The 21623-nt window shown below is 44.3% G+C and overlaps 1 protein-coding gene across 2 annotated transcripts in view; it reads right to left on the reverse strand.

Annotated features, from left to right (window-relative positions):
• The window catches only part of KDM5B (lysine demethylase 5B), a 53274-nt gene extending 31913 nt beyond the window's left edge, over window positions 1-21361 (reverse strand). For both annotated transcript variants that reach the window (XM_015650730.3, XM_015650729.3), the window contains exons 1-5: window positions 21132-21361; window positions 8598-8675; window positions 7186-7308; window positions 6186-6356; window positions 621-755 (exon numbers count right to left, since the gene is read on the reverse strand). In XM_015650730.3, coding sequence (XP_015506216.1) covers window positions 621-755; window positions 6186-6356; window positions 7186-7308; window positions 8598-8675; window positions 21132-21269 — 645 coding nt within the window. In that variant the 5' untranslated portion in view covers window positions 21270-21361. The remainder of the gene's footprint in view (window positions 1-620; window positions 756-6185; window positions 6357-7185; window positions 7309-8597; window positions 8676-21131) is intronic.
• Between the last annotated feature and the right edge of the window lie 262 nt (window positions 21362-21623).

The following is a 21623-nucleotide window of genomic DNA, read 5'->3' on the forward strand; positions in this document are numbered from 1 at the left end:
CTCCTAATATGTATCTTCACAGAAGATACTGAGATGTAACCAACACATTTCGTGCTTATCCAAAAATATATTGTTTCTTAAGGACATGTAAGATTGTAAAGAAACACACTGACTTGATGATAGACATTTTTTCCTTATATTGCATGGGTAAATTAACACCATATTGATAGAACTCAAGAGTGAAAAATGAATTACAACAATGCTAATGTTATAACCACAATCTTCCCCTCTCTAATAACTGGCTTCAACTCATGAGATATGTACAGAAACCTCCCAGTGCATTTAGGGAATAAGTGTTGCTCACTGAGTGAGGAACAACAGATCAAAGATGTTTCATTTCCAGGATTTGTAACCTGTACTTTAAGAGCCCCACAGTGTCTCCATCACACTGAAAGCATAACCCTACTGCACACACTCACCAACAGCTTCCACAGCAGAGCCACCGAGAACTCCAAAACTCACCCTTGGTAAAGTATCAGATAATTCTTACTCGTTATTTAAGATTTACACATTTATAAATGTTTGGGTACCCCTGACAGAGTGAAGCAGCTGTTTCTCCACACACACACACACACACACACAGATGTGCTCAGGGTGTCCTGCTGCTCTCCCAGGCTCACCTCGGGCGTCAGGCGCTTGGCGCGGCGGGCGGGCGGGCAGCTCTCCGACGGCGGCACCGACTGTCGCTGCGGGATGTCATGGGGCTTGTACTCCTTGTCCTTCGTGTCACTGCTCAGATCTGGCTTCTGCAAGCACTAAAGAAACAATTTGATTACTTTGTTTCTGCCTCCCCGTGCAATACAAACTGTGTAGAACAATTTCCTGGGTCATGGGAATAACACAGGGCCCTAATTCCTGGGCTGAGATAATAAACAGCATGTATGACAATGGTGACATTAACTATTTGAACAAGGCACAACATCACTGTTCCTTATCAGTTTAATGGCTGCAATAGGCCTAATAACAGATCTTAAATAAAGCTGAAGTAATCCTTTAAGTGTTAATGAGCAGCAAACATTTCTCTGTGTAGAACACCAAGCCAAACTCTTCTGGCAGATGGGGCCTTTGCAGATTGGGTCCCCAGCATTTTGGAACTGCACAAGTGGCCTAAGGTTGAGTGGCTGTGACATACAGAACAATATAAAGTAAATTACAACCTATCAAACATGCCTGTCCTAACTGTAATACAGCTCTGTACTACACACATTGCAGGAGTTCCCCCTTCTTTCCATGTTTTGGAGAGGACAACTGCTGCTTGAATCAAGGGCAGAAGGGAAAAGATGCAAGAACAGTTTTAGTTCTTTCAAGCTACTGAATGAAAGCATTTAATTGCTGAAAACTGCATACCTCTGGCAAGAAACAGAATAATTAATGACAATTCCCTGTTTGTCAAGCCACACAACACTCAGTAACTGCAGACAAAATGTAAGTTTTTAATGAGTAAACAACAAATCCTACAGAAAGAAAAAATCTCATGTTGCCAGGAAGTAATTCATGAAATTGCTGGATCCACATTTCCCCAGTTCTGTTAGTCTGTTCCCACCACAAGCATTTTTTCAGCAAGAGAGAGCAGTAAAGGACAGAGAGAACCACGACAGTGGTGTGAGGATGACGATGCTCTGTAGACAAGCTCAGAAAACAGACTTTCAAAAACAAATTACAGTGAGAAGGGAGAAGGGAAAAGGAGGAAAAAATGTTATTTTAGAAGTCTATGCTGAAAAATCATGTATTTAAGAAAAAAACAGTATTAGTCAAGGACAGCAGGATGTCATTTACCATCACCCACAGGCAGCCAGTGACACTGACAAAGGAAACCTCCAGAACTGCTGTTTGCTTTCAGGCTGCCTTCAGTCTTAAAGTTTGTGAACTCTAGATTTATATTTTGAAAGCAAATGGCTGATTTAATTTCAGCATTAAATACACAGTACCACTCCACTTTGCAGCTCATGTACATGAGCAGTAAATCCTGGCTGATGCTCAAAGGCTGGGTCTGGAGCCCCAGAGCATTCAGCTGCCTCTTCACAGGATCCTGGTGCCTCAAAGCTCCCACTGGAACCAGAATCACAGGATCACAGAAGGGTTTGGGTTGGAAGGGACATTAAAGCCTTGTTCTGAGCCCCTGCCATGGGCAGGGACACCTTCCACTAGATGAGACTGAGACCCATCCAACCTGGCTTTAAATGTCTCCATGGATGAGGCATCTACCAAAGATGACAGAAGATGATGTGACATCAACATCAGTGGAAGAAAACAAAAAATAACAATTTCTCAGAAGAGACAACAGACAAGCAGAAAGATCAAATGAGTAGGTAAAGGTTGAAAATGAGAGAACAGGAAATAACTTCTATAAAATCTGGATCCTTGAATCATTTCCTCATGTGAAAACCAAAATTATCAGGAAAAAAAAAAGGAGTTTCTACTGCTCCTGATAATAAAGGACATATGATCCTTGAAAACAAATCTAGAAGGCAAACAGCTTTTCCTAAACAAAAGTGTAAGAAAACCTTGAAAAGCAACAGATTGTGCCTCACTTCAGTGCAGTGCCCAAACAAACCCAAAACAAACAAACAAAAAAAACCCACAAACAAAAACACACACAAAAAAATCCAGAAAAAAACCCCAAAACCCACCAAGCCCTCAACAACAAAAATCCTCCCAAAAACCAACAAAAAACCCACCCCCAAAATCCCCAAACAACTAAAAACTACAAACAAGCAAGAAACAAAACCAAAAACCCAAACCCCACCAAAAAAAAGAGCACCAGAGCACTCACTACCAGCTTGAGAAACACCAGAAGATATTTCCTAAGTCATGATGTTTCACCACCTATTTAAGCACAGACATTCCCCAGTGCCTCTCTAACCTGAGGCAAAGGCAGTGGTATGGAATGGCTGTTAATTCACCACCTCAGATGGACCAGGAGAACACCCAGAAGGTGTCCTAAGGTGGTCTAGGGATGAGAATTCCTCTGTACCTCCTTCACTCCTATGCTGATGATCTCCAGCCAAGGACACAGCTGCCACCTCTCCAGTCCTTCCCTCTTCCCAACCAGGCTTTGGCAGGGTTGGGTTTCTATCAACCATTCCCCAGAAGCTCACCCCACACATTCTGGCCATGATTTCATTATATTCCAACAACATGATTGCACACATAATCCCTGAAAGCTCAGAGGTGGCAGAGAGCAAGTTAAAACCCATCAGCTGAAGTCACAAAGGAGCAGCTCCTTTAGCAGACAAAGGACAAAGCAGGGATGGTCATAAGGTCTTCAGGAAGACAAAAGATTGGGGAGGGAAAGGGATACAGCTCATCTCCTCCAGGTTTAGACATTTATTAGTATATTTCAATTGGTTATAATTTAGAAAAAAGCCAATCAGCCAGGCTCCCTGTACTTGCAGAACACAACTGGTTTACTCCTGCTAAACATCCATGGAGGGTAAAACACACCAAACTCCAGAGGTGCTCACTTTTCTCCAGAACAATGCAGGTGCCAGAGAAATGTCTTACACTGAAACATCTTTATCAGAGGCACACACACAAAGATCTTTGGAAATATGAATCCCACTAAGGCCACTAAAGCCTTAGTTTGGAAAAGAGCCCAGATGCACAATTACTGAGTCACTGAATTCACTGAAAAACAGAATTAATACCACCTCGAGGCCCCCAAAATGTAGCTGAACTTTAAATCATGAAACATCTGGGCAATGCACCACAGGAAGTTGCACTGACAGAAGGTTCTGGATGCCTCAGTTCATGCAGGGGACACTTTTCCCTCTGGGCATTCAGTGTGGCTCTCTGGGATGACACACAGTTACTGCAGCTGGGAATGAGAGGTACAGGTGGCAGGAACCAGTACCAACAGGTTCACTGCAGCTACTCTGGAGACACCTGAGGCCTGTGTAGTCCAATTTCAAAATAAGAGGAAAATAAATATCCACTGTGGAAAGCTGCTTTGGGTATTAGAAACTGGCTGGTTTAAGGAATTCTTGCTGTTGGACTGAACATGAGCTTTAATGAAAACATGCTATTCCACTCTATTCCCCTCTGAAAAGCTCCAGGGACTTTCACTACTTCAGCATGTAGACAGAAATATCTCCAGCAGGAATATCTGTCAAAATAACTCCTGAAGCCAGCTTAACATGTATTGAAGCCACACAAACTTAATGCTATACACAGATCTAGAGGAGATTAAAGTTATGGCACAGTCATTAGTGGAAACTACATAATTTCATATTTTTGGCTTTTGCAGGAAAGAAGGCAGTTTTCAATATTTCAAGTATTACCAAATAAAGAAAACACATATCAAAAGAGTCAATGAATACAAGAAGTAATCTTGTGGGGATGATCACCAAAGCTGTGTGAAGAGCTTTTCTCAACAGGCTGTTGAAGGAGGAAGCACATCTCCAACTGACAGCAGTCACATTGAACAGACACAGCTTCTCCAAAAACACAGCTCAGGTGCTTAGATTCCCAGAAAAACACTGAACAGGCACACAGTAACAGACACCTACACAAGAAGCAACTGGGTAAGCACCACTTAATAAGAACATGTGAAAGGAAGCCAAAAAGAATCTCATTTGAGATGATACTCAAAAAACGTACTGTAAAACAAACTCACTTGAAAGACAATACTGTCAGGGAAAAAAAAAATCAAATTAGAGTGAAAAGTGAGCTAAACCAAACTTATTTCTGTGAATTCTCTCGGTCATTAAAAAATCCATGTCTGCATATACAGGAGTGGAGGAGCTAAAAAAATTAAGTTAAACTTATATTTATCATTGGTTTGGAAGGATGTCAAGTGCCCACTGCAAGACAGAGCTTGAAAAGTCATTTCAAATGAAGCATGTCCTCATCTAAGGAGGTTTTTCCTCTTCTAAAAGGATTTAATACTGAGCAAACCATGGAGTACTGACTACATGACAGACGTTCTCAGGAAATTCCCACGACACTTTGGTACCATATTCACTGTTTTTGATCTTTCCCTGTGCAATGGCACCTCAAAAATACAGCAGCAAAGACAGGTGTAGCAAACATACAAGCTCAATAAAAACCCAAAAAGAAATCACTTTTTTTTTTTCAGAACTAATACAAATGCCAAGTTTTCAATTAAATACCTTTAGAAAATGGTGCTGCTTTCCATTACTTAACATGAATGTTTGAAGAAAGCCAAAATATTTTTGATCCAGCAGTTTCCTTAGCATGAAGATTTTTATCTTCATCTCTATTTTGTTCTTATCCTGTTTGAAAAAGACCCCTTTCTCTGAAGGGTCAGCAGAATTTAGCTGTTCCTCACTGAGAAGTGATTGTCACTGCCTAAATAAAAAGTCTAATTCTAACCTCTCTGGACTTACAGCAAATCCCTTCCTCATTTTGGTAGCTGTCTGTAAAGGCCTGTGTTGATTTCTGTACACAGAGACATTGCTTGTAACAGGATTAGGGCATTTATTGCTTAAAAAAGGTCAGCACTCCTGTCTTTGAAAGATCATCATGGAAAGAGCATTTCAAAGAAATAAAAATGGATGTTGGCAACTGCAACCAGTTTTGATTTTCCAAATAAATGACTGCTGCTCTAAAAGAACAGACCTATTCCTCATTAGAGATTACATGGCCTCCACTCTCAATCAACCCTGAATTTTGGTTTAATGGTCAAATCAAAGATTGATGACTAGGAAAGATGAAGATTTAAACTTGGAAAAATCCCAAGTCATGCTATTAACGTCACTACAGCAGCCAGGAAGTTTTCTGCAACCTGTCCCCCATAGTAAATGTGCCACAACACTGCCATGGCTTGGCACAGTCCCTCAGTCACTCCAGGCACGTGACACAGGCCCACAGCAATTTCTGTGGCAGAGAGATGGACACAGAATGTTCCATGAACACAGCAGTGCTTGGTCTTACAGAAATCATTACAGGAATGTCCCTTATCATGAGACTTCTGTAAACTGCAGAGAGAAAATACCAACAGATTCTGTTCAAATCAGGAGGCAGAGGTTACCTGGAGGACTAATGCTAAAATCTTCACTCTAATGAAAAGTTTATTCACAGCCTTCTGAACTGCTGACCACTGCACCTGGTCACCTGCATGACACCAAGTATGAAATGCAGCTTCACAAACATTCCAGAACTCCAAAGAACCCTCCCAGACTGGCTGCTACATTAACTGAGCACTTGGTTTCAGTGCAGCTTACCAAGAGACTCGCTCCTGACTGGAACAAGTTGTAGGGGTAGAGAATGCGCTCGTAATGCGCGCGGATGTGCGAGCCCACGGCTTTGCCAGGAGCAAAGCCCATCCTCGTGGCTATTTTGGTCCATTTTCTCTCCTTGCAAACGACATCAAATCCTCCTTGTTCTGCAACTAGCTAAAAAGTGAAAATAAAATGGTCACGTATTTAATGGTAAAATTATCAGTGTTCAAGGAAAAAGGCAGGACAACATCCTAATTAACAATTTAAACCACAAAAATATAGATTTAAAAATCACACATGACATCAAAGTTGTTTTAAGGCAATAACTAGAATATGTAACACATAACCTATTCAGGAATTACAAACCTGTTGAATTACTTTACAAAGAAGTCAGCACCTGTGTTCCATGTTCTACTCTGAGAACTTACTTGGCTGCAATTTGTCACTTTGTGCCCCAACACAATTTTCTAGCACAGGACACTCAGTTCTTTTCACTGGAACAAGTGCTATGAAATAAGCTCAAAGTTTCCAAATAAAAACTACCTAAACATAAAGGAAAGAACATATCCTTTCAGAGAACCCCATCTCTTACTATCAGTATACATGAACTTCTCCACAAGTTTCATCCTAAAAGTAATTAGATTTTTTTTCTTCCATATTTCTAATCGAAAATTCTTTTATCTCACTTTTGTCATTGTTCAGGAACTTTCTCCAATTAAGCCTAAGTTTTTTCTTGACCCAAGTTCAATTTTAAAGAAGAGCTGTAAATTTAAGGTGATCTCCTAGATCACAGGAAAACTTCCATGATAACATATTACTTATTGTCTTTCCCTGATAATGTATTCTTACTCTTCCTGTCCCATTAGAAATGTTAGCTTAAACAAAGGAATACTTTTTCCAGCTTAGATATACCCCAAAACCTCCCCTGACCAGCTGTGATACCATCCCAGGAACTGAGGTAACACAGCAGCTTTTCAGGATAGTTTTTCCATAATGGTCTTACTCTGTTAAGCTGAAATAAATCCAAGATCTTCCTCTCCACATGTGGAATTTTCAGTGTGCATCCTTGAAGCTCCCAAAACTTTGCAATCTGGTCCAGAAAATTCAGCTTTACACGAGTTTGGGCCTGAAACCAACCAAACAAACAAATGAACTGCATGCTAAAAGCAGATGCAGGTTTTGTATAAGATTTACAGCACTGCAGCTGCAGTTGCTTTCCCAACTTTGCCCTCTGCAAGAGTTATTTTGCATTTTTCCCTCTCATCATTTGAAGAAAAATAAATTCTATGCAGATACCATTGATAATATCTGTATCTTTCCTTGAGTCACTTTTTGTTACCTTTCACTGCACTGAGAAAAGTACCTCTGGAGAACAGCCAAACACTAAGTTATTACTGCTAAAAACTCCCTAAACCAGCTGCATTGACAGGATTTATTGCATTTACTACATTAATTATTCCAATAGTTTATTACTATTTGGTTTATTTGCAATAAACCAAAAATAAATCAGTATTGTTTTCAAAAAATAATTTTAAAAATTTTATCTGTTTATCTCTTATCCCTTCTCACAACTGTTTCTGTTTCACTTTTAAGGATACAAATGGCTCAAGGCAGGGAAAGCCTGGCTGGTTGCACAGCAATTACCACAGTAAAATCACTGCACTGCTGCTATGTAAGAGAAGTAACTTAAATTTTGATATATTTTATTTTCAGCACATTTTCTAATTTTAAGGTAAAAACTGGCCTTGTCTGTACAGATTAGTTTGTCTGCAAACTCCAGGGAGCTTTGAACAGCTTGTGGTCACACAAATCCCTCTCTTAGCATTCCAAGCCAGCATCTGAGCCCTTCCCCAGCACTTCACACAGCCACATCAGGGCTTTAAAAACCAAGAATCAGGAGAATAATCAGGCACAGTCACCATCATCCCAAATGGTACCAGCACTGAGCCAACCAGGACGCCTCACACTCCCCTTTAGTGTCAATTCATTGAAGCAGTGAATGAAAGTGCTTGTGAACAGCAAATTTCCACAAACTGAATCCAGATTTTGCAATTGTTTCTTCCAAAAGGCTGCCTATTTTTAAAGCACTCCAAGTGTTTCATCTCTTTTCCTTTTGAAAGATGCTGTATGAGTGCAAAACACAGACACAGATCTATGGCCCTGGACAGTTTAACTACTTAGAAACACATGTGTGGAAAAGGCCTAAATTATGTTCCTTTAATGAGCATTAACATTACTTTTATGCCTGGAATGTTTCTAACTAGGTTCTGAAACAGATGAATTTCCGTGCTAATTAAAAATTGCTGTTCGTGGTCCAAAGTGCTGTCAGCTCATGGCCAACTCTGGCAAACATCACCTCCCAAACACACACAGAAACATTTGGGAACAGAAGTACTGCTCAGATTTCCAGTTTACCTCCAGTTCATTGAGCCTCTGGATCCTCGGTGTGAAGTGAAGCTTGTCGACATCGCATGCGAATGGAGGCTGCCAGTCCTGGAAAACAAAAGGGTTCCATCAAAAGATCAGGAAAAGGAAAGAAGATTCTGTGACAGTCAAAAGCCAGGGGAGCCCAAAGTGTGGAGAGGCTCCAGTGGCTTCCAGAGGCTCCTCAGCTCCACCAGAACACAGAACTTGGAGCAGTGGGGGCTTGGTGGCCACACCCCGGCCTGTCAGTGAGCCAAGGCTGTGCTGCCCAAATCCCCTCACTGGGAACAAGTCTGGAGAGCAGGAACGGTGAGATACATTGAGTAAGAGTCACTGTCCACCCCCTAGAACACTTCACTGTGCCTCAAAAATAGATAATGGAACCACAAAATCATTTTTGGAACTGAAGATCTGTCCTGCCTTGTAAGCCTCCACAGAATCATGGAATCATTAAGGCTGGAAAAGCCCTTTAAGATCATTGAGCCCAACTCCTAACCCAGCACCACGTGCTCACCACTAACCCATGTCCCCAGTGTCACATCCACACATCTTCTCAACACTTCCAGGGATGGTGACTCCACCACTGCCCTGGGCAACCAGTGCCAATGCTTGACAATTTCCTTGGCTGCAAGCATTCAGGAAAAGCTGGAATATGACCAATTTTAAAAAAGATTATTATTACTTTGATAAAATACCTGCAACTGAAGTGTTATTTATAAACACAACTATAAAGCTGTTTTATCTTTTTGATCTCTGACCTCGACTGCACACACTTGGTTTGGCAATACACAACTTCACAAAACCAAATTAGATTTGATTTAAAATTGACAGGAATTTATTACATATAAAGTTATCTTATTACCAGTAATTACAGAATAAAGATCATGCACAAGTGAGCTACTGACAGTGGAGTAAGGCAGAGCTTTGCTTCAGGAAAAAGAAAACCTTTCTTCAGCATTGGGTGACTGAGGCAATGGAAGTAAGACCAGCATCATAAACACAGTATTTTTTATTTTAGATTCACAGAGAATATGAAAACTGGAATTAAAACCAATCATACATGGTTTCCAAAGCAATTATCTTAAAAACAAACAAGGAGCAAGATTCAACAAGAGTGTAGAGAAGCTGAAGAGCAAAGAGGGCCACCAATCCATACGTTTTACCAAGCTTTCATTGACTAATCCAGACCTCAAAATAGGTAATAAAAGTTTTCTTGATCCTGCAAGGTACTTCCAGCACATCACAACTTGACAATGCCAGTTGAAATTAACATTTCAATTGGAAATCAGACAATGGTAGGGGGTCAGGATAACAAATTATCCAAAGAATACTCAATCCTTGACCAGTGGGACACATTTCTCGATTATTTTCCTGCTTTTAACCACAAGACTGCCTGGTGTCCAAAGACATGCTCTTGAGAAACTCAGTAACACTAACCCTTCTTTTACTGCCTATTCTCTATGCCAGAAAACCAAACACAATTAAACCATCAAGTCTGAGGAAGAGAAATTACATTCTTTTCTAAGATCCTGTTGTCTGATGAATCATTTAGGGCCCTCAAGCTGTAAGATGAGAAGCACAACTGGGAAAAGTTGGGCAGGATTTGAAGTATTGTACTTCAACAGGACAAATCTGACTCTCAGGCTGAACCAACTGGTTACATCATTAGTCACAACTCCAGAGTCTGCTCTGTACCAAAGACAGGGCCACAGGTACTGAGACCAGGAGGGGACATGGTGGTGATGACACAGGACCCTTGAGATGCTGGGGACTGAACTAAACTGCCCAAGGGAGAGCTGTAGGGAGCTTTGCTTTGGCTGAGAGGAAATGAAACCAAGAGGGCTGTGCTGCCTCTGGCTTTGCTAAGCAGTAAGCCAAGGTTGTCCTCAGCTGGACTGTGCACTACCCCAAACCAGATCCTCTAACAACACTCTGCAGGGACAAGAACCAGGAATAAGATGAACAGGGGCAAGAATTCAGCTCATGTAGGCAATGATACCACCTCAGAAACTGTCACCAGTCCAGGCTGTGCTTCAGAGCCACCACCTGCAGTTATTGCACTAGCAACATGTCAGGGAAGCCAAGGAGGGAGGGGACAGCACAGGAGACTCTTCTGGTCAGGCCACATGTCTGCGGGCACAGGCTGCTGCTCTGGGCAGAGCCCAGACAAAAACCTGCATGCCACTGGGCACAACAGGAGGAACAGGATCCCTACCTGCTCCTACAGGCTCTGGCTCATGCTCAGAATAAAGAAATCCAGCTCCAAGGGTGCCTAGGGCAGACACAGACCCAATCCATGTCAGACAGCACAGAGCAGACTAGTTCCCTCTGCTTATGGAAGCAAATGAGGAAGTTTATGTGTATGATCTTACAGAAACACCTCAATCTCAGCATGGCATCTGAAACATCCTGCTCCAGAATTAGTTGATTATCTCCATGATCTCCATGTGTCTATTTATTACTGACTGCTGCATGTTTGGGGACAGTCTTTCCTGTTTGGCCAAAGACACTGGCTCTGGCAAAGCACCAGTCACCTAGTGTGCTGGAAGAGTAACATGACTCCAGACAACACAAGCTGCCATAACCAGCATTTCCTACACTTGCAGTTTTCAAGTTTACCAATGACTGAATGACCAACACACACACCAAGACACCCTGATGACACATCAGCTGTTTCTCAAAGATCAGAAGATGACTTTTCAGCCTATCAGGCAGATGGGTTCATCAGCCAGAATCAAACATTTAACAGCCTTAAAAGTGTTTAACTTTTAGCAAGGAGAAAGTTATTGCAAGAGCTGCTGGGTGATGGTAAATTGGCTTAATGAGAGGCAACACTGGATTGACTCCAGCTTCTGAGGTTTTTAAGCAAGTACCACAGAATATGATGAGTTGGAAGGACCACCAAGTCTGTGAGGGTCATCACATACAATTCCTTGCCCAGCACAGACACCCCAACAATCCCACCCAGTGTCTGGGAGCATTGTCCAAACAGTTCTTGAACTCAGACAGGCTCAGAGCTGTGCCCATTCCCTGGGGAGCCTGTTCAGTGTCCCAGCACCCTCTGGGGAAGAACCTTTTCCTGATATCCAGCCTAAATATCTCCCAGCTCAGCTCCAGCCATTCCTGTGAGTTCTGTCACTTGTCATGAGAGGGAACAGATCAGTACCTGGCCCTCTGCTGCCCCTCATGAGGACATTGAAGACCCCAGTGAGTCTCCCCTCGATCTCCTCTAGGGCTGAACAAACTGAGTGACCTCAGCTGCCCCTCAGGAGGCTCCAGACCTTTCACCATTCTCATGGCCCTCTTCATGAGACTTCCCCTCCAGACCTTTCACCATTCTCATGCCCCTCTTCATGAGACTTCCCCTCCAGACCTTTCACCATTCTCTTGCCCCTCTTTAGGATGCTCTCCAATGGCTTCATGTTCTTTTTACATTGTGATTCCAAAAACTGCACCAAGAACTTGAGGTGAGGCTGCAGTAGTGCAGGTGAGGAAAACCAATGGCATATATGACATTAGATTATTATAAAACCACTCCTGGCTTTACAAACACACTACAACACATCCCACCGAATACAAACTGTGTCAGATGACATTGTTACAGACCCACAGCCATTCACCATCTGGAGAAATGACAGCAGGTATAGTAGACAGTCCATCCTGACTGTCACTTGAGTTATTTTGAAGTCACAAGTTTATTTTGGAGCATCCAAACTACTCAAAGTTTAAGAATAAGGATAATATTTATCTTCCTCTATTCCACAGTATGGCAAGTTCCCCAAGTCCTAAACAAGATACTTTCAACCCTCCTTTAATAAGTGTATTATTTACTCAACAAAAATCTTGGACACATTTTGAAGCACAAGTTACCAGCCAAATGCTGTGCTCACTTGCAGGCCCATGAAAAGACATTTCTGTGTGACAGAAATGCCTTTATGCACTTGAAAAGGCAGCAGCACCACGAGAGGGAGCTTTATTGGGCAGGATTCACTTGCCAAGCTGCTGAGCCACATGAGCAGCTTTGCTGGGGAAGAGACCAGCCCCCAACTCCAACTCTCCAGGCCCTCTTCTCTAAAAGTCATGCCAGAGAATCACTAAGACTTGCCCTCCCCATCCAGCTCCTCAAAGGAATTGGTTTGGATTTTCCTGTTTAAAAAAAGGTATAAAAAAAGTTTAAGAAGTTCTGTTTTAAGTGTCTTCCAACAGCCATGCTAAGCATTAAGATTTTCACACAGAAATCAAGAAATCATCAATTTCCTAAAAAGATCAGGAGTTCTTAATCCACACGGACTCTTCATCTGAAATGCCTCTATTGTGTTCTGTTATCCATCCCTGACTTATAAGCCTGCAAGAGACAAACAAAATCCTGTGCCCACCTTAGCCTGCAATTGTTATAAACCTCTCATCAAATCCAGGCAAAAATGAGACTGCCTTCAAAATTCCAAATTCTTCTATAAACTTGAGGGACAAATCCAGCCATGCAGAAGGCACGCTCTAAGGATCACATTAATATTTCAAGCAGTAATGCAAACTACAAATGGTCAGCAGAATTATTTCTGTGATTTCCATATTCCAGCTCCCAACTGAGCTGTTCCAGGGATGTCAGGCTTCAGAGCACTGCATTTCAGCTGTCAGACCTGCACCTCACCCAAACTCACTAATTAAAATTTAACCACCCCCACCCCTATGAATTCAAGTGAACCAGAAATTACCACTGTCCCTGGTAAGCTGTTCTGCAAGTTAGTTGGCTTCAGTTTTTCTTCCTCCTTTATCCTCATGTCCTTTATAACCAAATCCCTTGTCTGCTGGCTGCCAAAGCAGCTATTCCTGAATCCTTCCCGGAAGAAATGTTCCAAGACATTTTTCAATAAACAAATACCTTTTTCCTTCTCTTTATGGAACCAGTTTTCCAGTCCTGTAAATAAAAGGGTTTTTTCCTTAGGCTTTTTTCTGGAGTCTCTTACATTTTTTCACCATCTTTTGAAAACTGCAAGTAGCGTTTTACTTGCAGTCTCTCCCGTGTCAGACACAAAAAAAAAAAAGACAGCCCTTTCATTATATTGCTAGACAGAAGTTCATAGTAAGATCCAAAGGAATATCTTAGCAATTCTTGCCAGAGAAACACATTCATTCAGCAAACTGCAGCAATTCCCCCCTTCCTGAGATGCCCACCCTGTGAGCCTGACCTACATTCTTTGTTCCCACATCTATGATCTTGCCTTGGCAAAGGTGTTCCATGATTGCTGCTTCTGAGAGGAAGGGAGCACACTCAGTGACTCAGGAGGTCCCTTTCAGTCTCCTGGTTTTATGACTACATTAAAAACACACTTGGAGCTCAGATGGCAGAACCCACACAAACCCATTATCACCCGGCAGTGGGTCAGCCACAAAGCTCCTGTCTAACGGGAACTAATCCCTCTGTGACCCTGTTAAAGGCTAACATTAGTTGGGAACTCCAATCATCAGCTAACCCAGTTTGTGATCAACAGTCCTTCCTTGGTCATTTGGAAAGGAGGAGATTTTTCCATCAAACCCCTGAATTTCTCCTTGCCATAAGGGACTGTATTTCTTATTTGAGACAAAACTGGACTCTGTTATTATGTATTGCAGGCTAGCAAGGGAGAACAGGCACAACCACAGATCTTTCCCATCTGAGAACCACAGCCAAGGATGAGTGTACAGTGGGAATCACCTCTCTAGATCCCAGTGTTTCCATGTCAGCTCCACACCCAGACAGAAATAAAGGCTCAGGTAAGATGGAGATGATTCTCAAGCAGGGCCAGCTGCTCCTTGGGATCCAAAGGCAGAGAGCACAGAAACTACACACAGGGTTTGAACCTGTAAACACAACAGGCAGCTGGGCTCATGCACAGAAGATGCCAGGCTCCTCTCCATGGTGGCACCTGCATGCAAGGAACAGATACAGCACCACTGCACTGCAGGTACAGCTGGGGGTGGATGGGCTGTTGGGATCAGCAAATCCCAGATCCCCGATTCACTTCAGAGCACTGACCAAGACCCTGAAACAGAGCACCCACTGGGGCTGGGGCCAGACCCAGCTGTTGGTGTCTGAGGGCACCAGACCCCAGGAGCTGTTGCCACCTCCCCTCAAGGCACAGGGCTACCCTACTTTGCTCTAATGCCCAGTACACTCCCAGAGTGTGTGCCACCAGCACAGACAGCAGACTGTTCCTCAGGCTGTCCCATCACAGCCCTTGGAGTGAATCCATACCCTCTTCAAAGCCGTAGATGGCAGCTTTCAAACCTCAATTTCACTCCCAGTGTAATTCAGATTAGACCTGAATTTCACAGCCATCTGGAAGAGTTATGGACAACTCCACCAGCCTCACCCATGAGCAGCTGCAGAGCCTTGGGCTGCCCAGGGATTCCCTGTGGCTCCCACCATCCACTGCTTGGCTCTCCACAACATTCTCCCTTTCCAACTGCTCAGATTCACCATCCCAGGTAAAGCACCTGTTCCCAGGGAAGACCTTCCACTCAGACACTCCTAAGGGCAGCAGGCTGGAAGTTCCCACAAGTTCTTCCTGACTTCTAAAATCACTCAACCTGGTCTCCTGGACATTGACACAGCATTCCTCCCCAGCACACCCCAGATATAACCCAGTTATCTGGGATTGAGAGGAAGCATGTCCTAATGGATACGTGGCATGGTTTGCCTCCATCCACTGGCAGATTTGGTTTCAATACTGGGCAACAGAGCCATGTTTAGTTTTAAACTCCATTTCCAGCTATAAGCTAACTGACTAAAGTCTTAAGCTGAACAAAAAACTACAGACATTCTATCTATGTTATTCTTACCCCATATGGAAAGTTCTGAACTAAATTGTTTCATCTTAAATCTTCAATGAGCTGAAGAGCATGTGTTGAAAATCCCCCACGGAAAGAAACTGAGGCATCGAGAGGAAACTCTCATTGTCTTTTAAGCCCACCCCAATTTTTCAGTGATTCTGAAGAGCAGAGACCACCCATGGTGACCATAGCAACCCTGTGCATGGCCACTGCCATATTAAAATAAATAATAAACTAAAAATAATTACTCTTTTGCATATTTTCTTCCTAATTAGAGATATGTAAATAACCTACTCTGAATTTACCTAATTACACAACATGACCCCTGTGATGATTATGACAAGTTCTTCATTTAAAGCCAACATTTCCTAATGACCTTTAGTAGCTGATCTATTTTTCTTCATATGAATTGACAGCAGGGCAACAGGAACTTCAGCACAAAAATATCTCTTCCCCTCCTAAAACTTCATTCATTCTTGATCCCGAAAAGTGGCAGATTCACCACTTTCCATCCTTCACTTTCCCCTTCCAGCTGATCCTCTCTCAGTCAGAAATGCTGTGTTTCCTGACTCACCCAAGCCTGGCCCCTGCTCAGCAGGACCAGTGGCTCAAGCTAGGCTCACCAGGATTGACAGACACGGCAGCACCTCTGGTTTCTCCCACTGAAGCTCACTTACATGTTGTAATTGAGTTATCTCTGTGTTTTCTTTTTGATAAAATCAACTGACTGAGCCTATGTGTATTATCAAATCCAAAGGATCATCACCATCAGCTTCCTGTTTCAGACAAAGTATTGCAATTCTCTGCATTAATTCCTGTTTTAGTGGTGGTTTGCTTTACGGCTTCAGGAGCAGATTGCCAGAACCCTCAGTCAAGCAGCTCCAAAACAGGATTTTTTTTCTGTTTTCTGTTTTCTTTTTCTGCATAAAAATGAAAATAAATCAAGCAACTAGCTGAATGAGAAGCCTAAACAGACCTTAAGAGGTTTAAACAACATTTAAATCAATGTTGCTCTTCAAAATATGTCCCTGGAAGAGTAGGTCCAGTTCTCCCAAGCCCTGAGCCTTTAGGTTTCACCACTCAGGCTCCACTAAGGTGAAATATTTCAAAACTCATTATTTCACATGCCAAACTTTTCTGATGCTTCTCTGTGCCCTCTCCAGTTGCCAAATCTTTTTTAAAATCCTCCAACGAGTGCAGGATCCCGAATGCAGAATTTTCTACTCTCGTGCTGCCACAGAGGTAAAATCCCCCCATTTATCAGCCAGAAACCCCAGAGCTCCCATTCCACCATCACACTGCTTTCCACAGGGATCCACAGGTATTTTTCTACACTCCTTCCTCCTCTAAGATGTTCTATGCTCCTTTGTTCCAAAGGTAGACCTTCTCATTGAGTCCTACTTAAGTGATTACTGTTTCATAATATCCATTGTTTATTGGGCAACTGATCCCTCTAAAGCATTGAGCCACCACCATAACTCCATTCAGAATCACAGCTTTTGCTCTTCTAGACTTGTAATGAAAATTACACACCCTTGGCTTGAGGTTGTGAGGCACCATTAGAAAGGGATCCTTCATTACAAACACTCATTAGTAGTTGAAATAATTTGTGATCTGGTGTATTAATTTTGCACAATAGTAATTTCCATAATTAGAATACTGAATGTAATTAATTTCTAGATCTCAGACAATGACAACTCAACTGCCTTAACCAAATACATGGTCTCATGGAAAAAAAAATAAAACTAATTTGACCACAGCAGTGTTCATACAGCTGTATTCTATACTATCACCACCCAAGTTCCTATCTGGACTATTCCAGACATTCTTCCACTCTGAAGCTAGAGGGGCACCCTTGCACCCAAAAAGAACTTAAACCATTAAGGAAATTGATTCTTCCTGTTCTCAAGTTCACCAGTATTCCAGGATTTACTGAAAACTGACAATCAATAATTTTGATAACTCCAGTGTCAATTCCTTCAAAATTTCAGCCCTGCTAATACATACTAAGTCATTAAGTGCTTGGTTTAAGTCATTTGAAAGGCTTAACAGCACTTCTCCATATTCATGTTATTTAGAGCAATGAAATTTAGTCTGGATGTTCTCAATTTTAATGCTTGGCCTTGGAAAAGTTATGGTGTTTCTAGTACATTGTACAATACTGTGTATTTTGAAATGCATCTATATGGTAAGTAAGGCTTAAGTAATCATTATTTATTATCTCTTCATGTCAGCAAAGCAACGATGCAATGAAGTGAAGGAAGAGTCCATCTTCAAGAAAGGCTTGGAGCATTTGATACCACTCCTGCTCTCCATGTTACTGTTAACTCTTGAAGCTAAGCTTCATATTTGTTAGACTATTTGCTTCCATTAATTACTACGATTCCATGAATTAACTACCTACTTTGAAGAGCAACTCCATTCTCAAGCAATTTCTCATTTGACCCCCTAAATGCATCCTTGACTTGCAGAGCTATTACAAGCTTCTAGAACACAAGGCCGCCACTTGACATGCCAAGTTTTGGAGTAAACTTAGCTTATTCCAAACTACCAGATACTGTTTAAATGAAGAAATCCTAATAAAAGGTGCTTTTGGTTCATAGAAGGAAATTCTAACTACAAAATGGCACCTGATGGACTGCAAACAAGTTGTACCCCACCCACTTTCCTGTACCCAGCTCTCCTTCCCCCAGAGATCCACAACAGACTCAAATTTAAATCTCTGCTTTATGCAGCTCATTAACTACCAGGAACAACCACCATCTGAGCATTTTGCTGCCAATGGGACTCTCTACTCATGCTCCACACTGCTGACAAAAGGCCACAGAGAACACAGTGCCAGTGAGCTGGTTATTGCTGCACCTCCCACCAGTCACTGCAGCACCTCAGAATCCCCAAACAAGAGCAAAACTCAGTCATTGGTGGTGGCTAGAACTGGAATGAAGGGGAAGAAAACTCCTTTTGAGTGCTCAACTGGAAACTGCCACACAGAAATTGGACCTCCTGTTATATTCCTGGATGTTCTTTCATCTTGTGAACATGCAGTGATCAACCAGAATCCTCTGTCTTCCACCCAAATGTCTTCTGCACATCAGCTGCCTCAATATCCCCTCACTAAACAGGTCACTGTCCTCCAAAGCTGCCACACAAGAAGCCACTGCAGGCACAGTTTTCTCTGGGCCCACCTGGTTCCCAGCTAATGGCACAGAAAGGGACCAGAGAAATCCCTGCTGCTGGTCCTTCAGAGCCCAGGGAGCTCTCCTGTGTGTGCTCCAGTGCTGGAGCATCAAAGCCAGCTCCGGAGCAAGGACTTACTTGTTCACGAGCAAATGGGAAAGCTACAGCTGGACACCACCAGTCTCACACAACATTATTCCAATGCTGCTGCTCATATACAGAAACACAAGCAAGGTTTAAGTTAAAATTATGCCAGCCCAACTATCATATTTTCAATTCCTCTCTCGGCACAGATCCTGACAGCTCATGGTGCTGCCTACCTGCTCCCCAGCACGTAACCAGACTGCGCACGCCGGCAAGAGATTCCCTCAGATGCAGGAAGATTCCAAAGCTCAGCCATCACCAAACAAGGCATCCATATGGAACACACACACTGCTGTGCAAAGGCTAGTAAAGTCGTTAGCTCACAGTATTACAGACCCCTCGATTACACCAAAAAAGAACAATAACTGAATATTCACTGCGGCCCTGATCACGGGGGGAAGGCCAGGAACTACGTCAACTTAAAGGCTTTTCTGGTTGCTTTGGAAGAGCTCCCTCTATGCTCCAGGCCGCTCAACCAACCACGCACTTCACAAGCCATCCCAGGCATTATCCAGGGCAGATAAAGCCATGGCAGCTCAGCTCTCCCAAAGCCAGGCTCCACAGAACTACCCGTGCTCAGCCCTCAGCAGCTCCAACTATTTTCATCCTGCTTCTAAATACGCTCAAAGAGCTGATCACACGGGCAGGCAGGCACAACACCTGGTGTAATATCTGGTACAATACCTGCCCCTTCAGGAACAGGAGATGAGAACGGCTGAAAATACAGTTGCAATATGTAATTCAGTCCTTTGGAGGGCTGTTGATTTATGATCTCCAACAGATAACATCCTACAAGCAGCTTTCTGATAAGGTTTTGGCTTTTTACACAAGCAGCCAAAAAAGATGGGAATTTTTTTCGATGAGATGTTTCTAAAACAAAAAAGACACACACCTCAAAAACAAAAACACCCAAACAAACAACTCCCCCTGCCCCAAGAAACCTGACCAAAAAGAAAAAGCAGTTCTGGTCACAGTTGCTGAAACACTGCTGGCAGCTTAAAATCCCAAAATGTCTAGTAAAAAATACTACAGAACTTCAATGTGACTCTGTAACAAAAACCATTTAGCCCCTTAACTCTGAGCATCTGGCTGCCCTGCATGAAAAGAAGCCCTGGCACATTCTACCAGGGCAAAAATTCAAGAGCGGTCTTTACACAGCAACCGGAGATTCTTCCTCCAGAGAGCTGAAACACCTTCCTTCCTCTCCAGCAAGATTCACATAATTCACTCTGCTACAAACATTTCTGCCACCTCAGACACTAACTCAGCAAGTTACTACTATTTTAATTCAGAAGAAAAAGGATGGACACACCAGGAGTCCCAGCAACAACCAAAATACAAAAGTGAGGAGTGTGTGTTTCTGAACGTTACTTCTTTGAAGTCAAAGTCTCACTCGCAAAACTTCAGTCCACAGGTCTCTTCTGTCAGCTCTCCCCTTGCTGAGGGAGATGTAAGCTCAGAGCCTGTTTAACATTCTAGTTGTCGCCGTCATGTTAACTGCCTTACCCGGCTGCACCACTCCAAGACTCGCACCACGCTCCACTTAGGGGAAGAGCAATTCACTCAAAATAAAGATGATTTACATATTGTTTAATTAGATTTTTACTTTGAGAAGCCCCTCTCCTCACTAATGGGGGTGTTCATACCTTTAAACAAACTAACATTTCTGACTATACAAAACTATGGTTCCAAGATCGTCACAGCATTTTTTAGTGAATTGAGTCGACCAACAAGGGGAAATCAGAATTCATACCCTAATTTTGAGCTTACTACACCATCGGTCGAGATGATGATGATAAAGATGAAGGCTTACTACTTCTTCCCACTGTGGATTGCATTCTAAAATGGTGGCCATGTCTGTGTAGGCTTCAGCTCGCAGAGCCACCAGCCAAACTCACGGCTGCGGAGTTTTGTCTTGTCCAACTTGAGAAACAGTTCTGTGTGCTAAAAGTGCGCCGAGGCCGGGGAGGCCGCGGCGGGGCCGGGGGCGGCGGGGAGCGGGTCCCTCCGGCCCCACATCGCCACAATGCCAACATGGAGGGCAACACCCCGGCACCTCCTCCGGGGCTCGGCGGGGCCGCTCCGGGCGCGAGGCCCCGGCCGACCCCAGGAGCCGGGGAGAGGCCGGGCCCGGCCGGGGCAGCTGCCCCCCCGCCCCCGCTCCCTCCACGGCCGCTCCGGCGACTCCCTCACCGGGAGCTCCGACACTTGGGAGCCACTTCAGGGAGGGAGCGGTCGGTCCCTTCTGTCCCCTCAGCCCCGGGCCGGTGAAACTTCCGAGGGGCGGCGGGGCGACCCCGCCTGCCTGGGGTCACCTGCGCGGCCGCGGGCCGGGGGGGACCGGGCCGGGCCCCACACAAAGGCCGCTCCCGGCGGCGCCATGCGGGCACTCACCGGCGGCGGCCGCACCTTGCAGATGCCGGTCTGCTCGGCGATGGGCCGGATCTTGTGGATGAAGGCGAAGGGGTCGGCGAACTCCTCCCAGCTGGGCTCGAAGACGGGGCACTCGGGCGGGGGCAGGAACTCGGCCATGGCCCGGCCGGGGCGGCCGCTCCGCTCCGCGCTCCGAACAATCTCCAGAGCCGCCGCGCTCCGTGCGCGTCCGCGGGGGGGCCGGGGCTGGGAAAAAGAGTCCGCCCGGCCCGGGCAGGGGAGGGGGCGCGGCTGCCCCGCCCCGCCCGCGCCTTTGTGCGGGGGCGCCGGGGCCGGACCGGGGAGGGCCCGTTGGGGGCGGGGGGAAGAGGCAGCGGCGGCTCCTCTGGAGCGCGGCCTGGCCCGCGCGGCGCCGATTCGACACCCGCTACCGGGGGCTCGGCGGAGAGCGAGGACCCGAGAGCGTCGCTCACCGCGGCCGCTGGGAGTCCCTCCCGGTGCCCCCCGCCCCGC

Source organism: Parus major, chromosome 26 (assembly GCF_001522545.3).
Source record: "Parus major isolate Abel chromosome 26, Parus_major1.1, whole genome shotgun sequence".
Lineage (NCBI taxonomy): Eukaryota > Metazoa > Chordata > Aves > Passeriformes > Paridae > Parus > Parus major.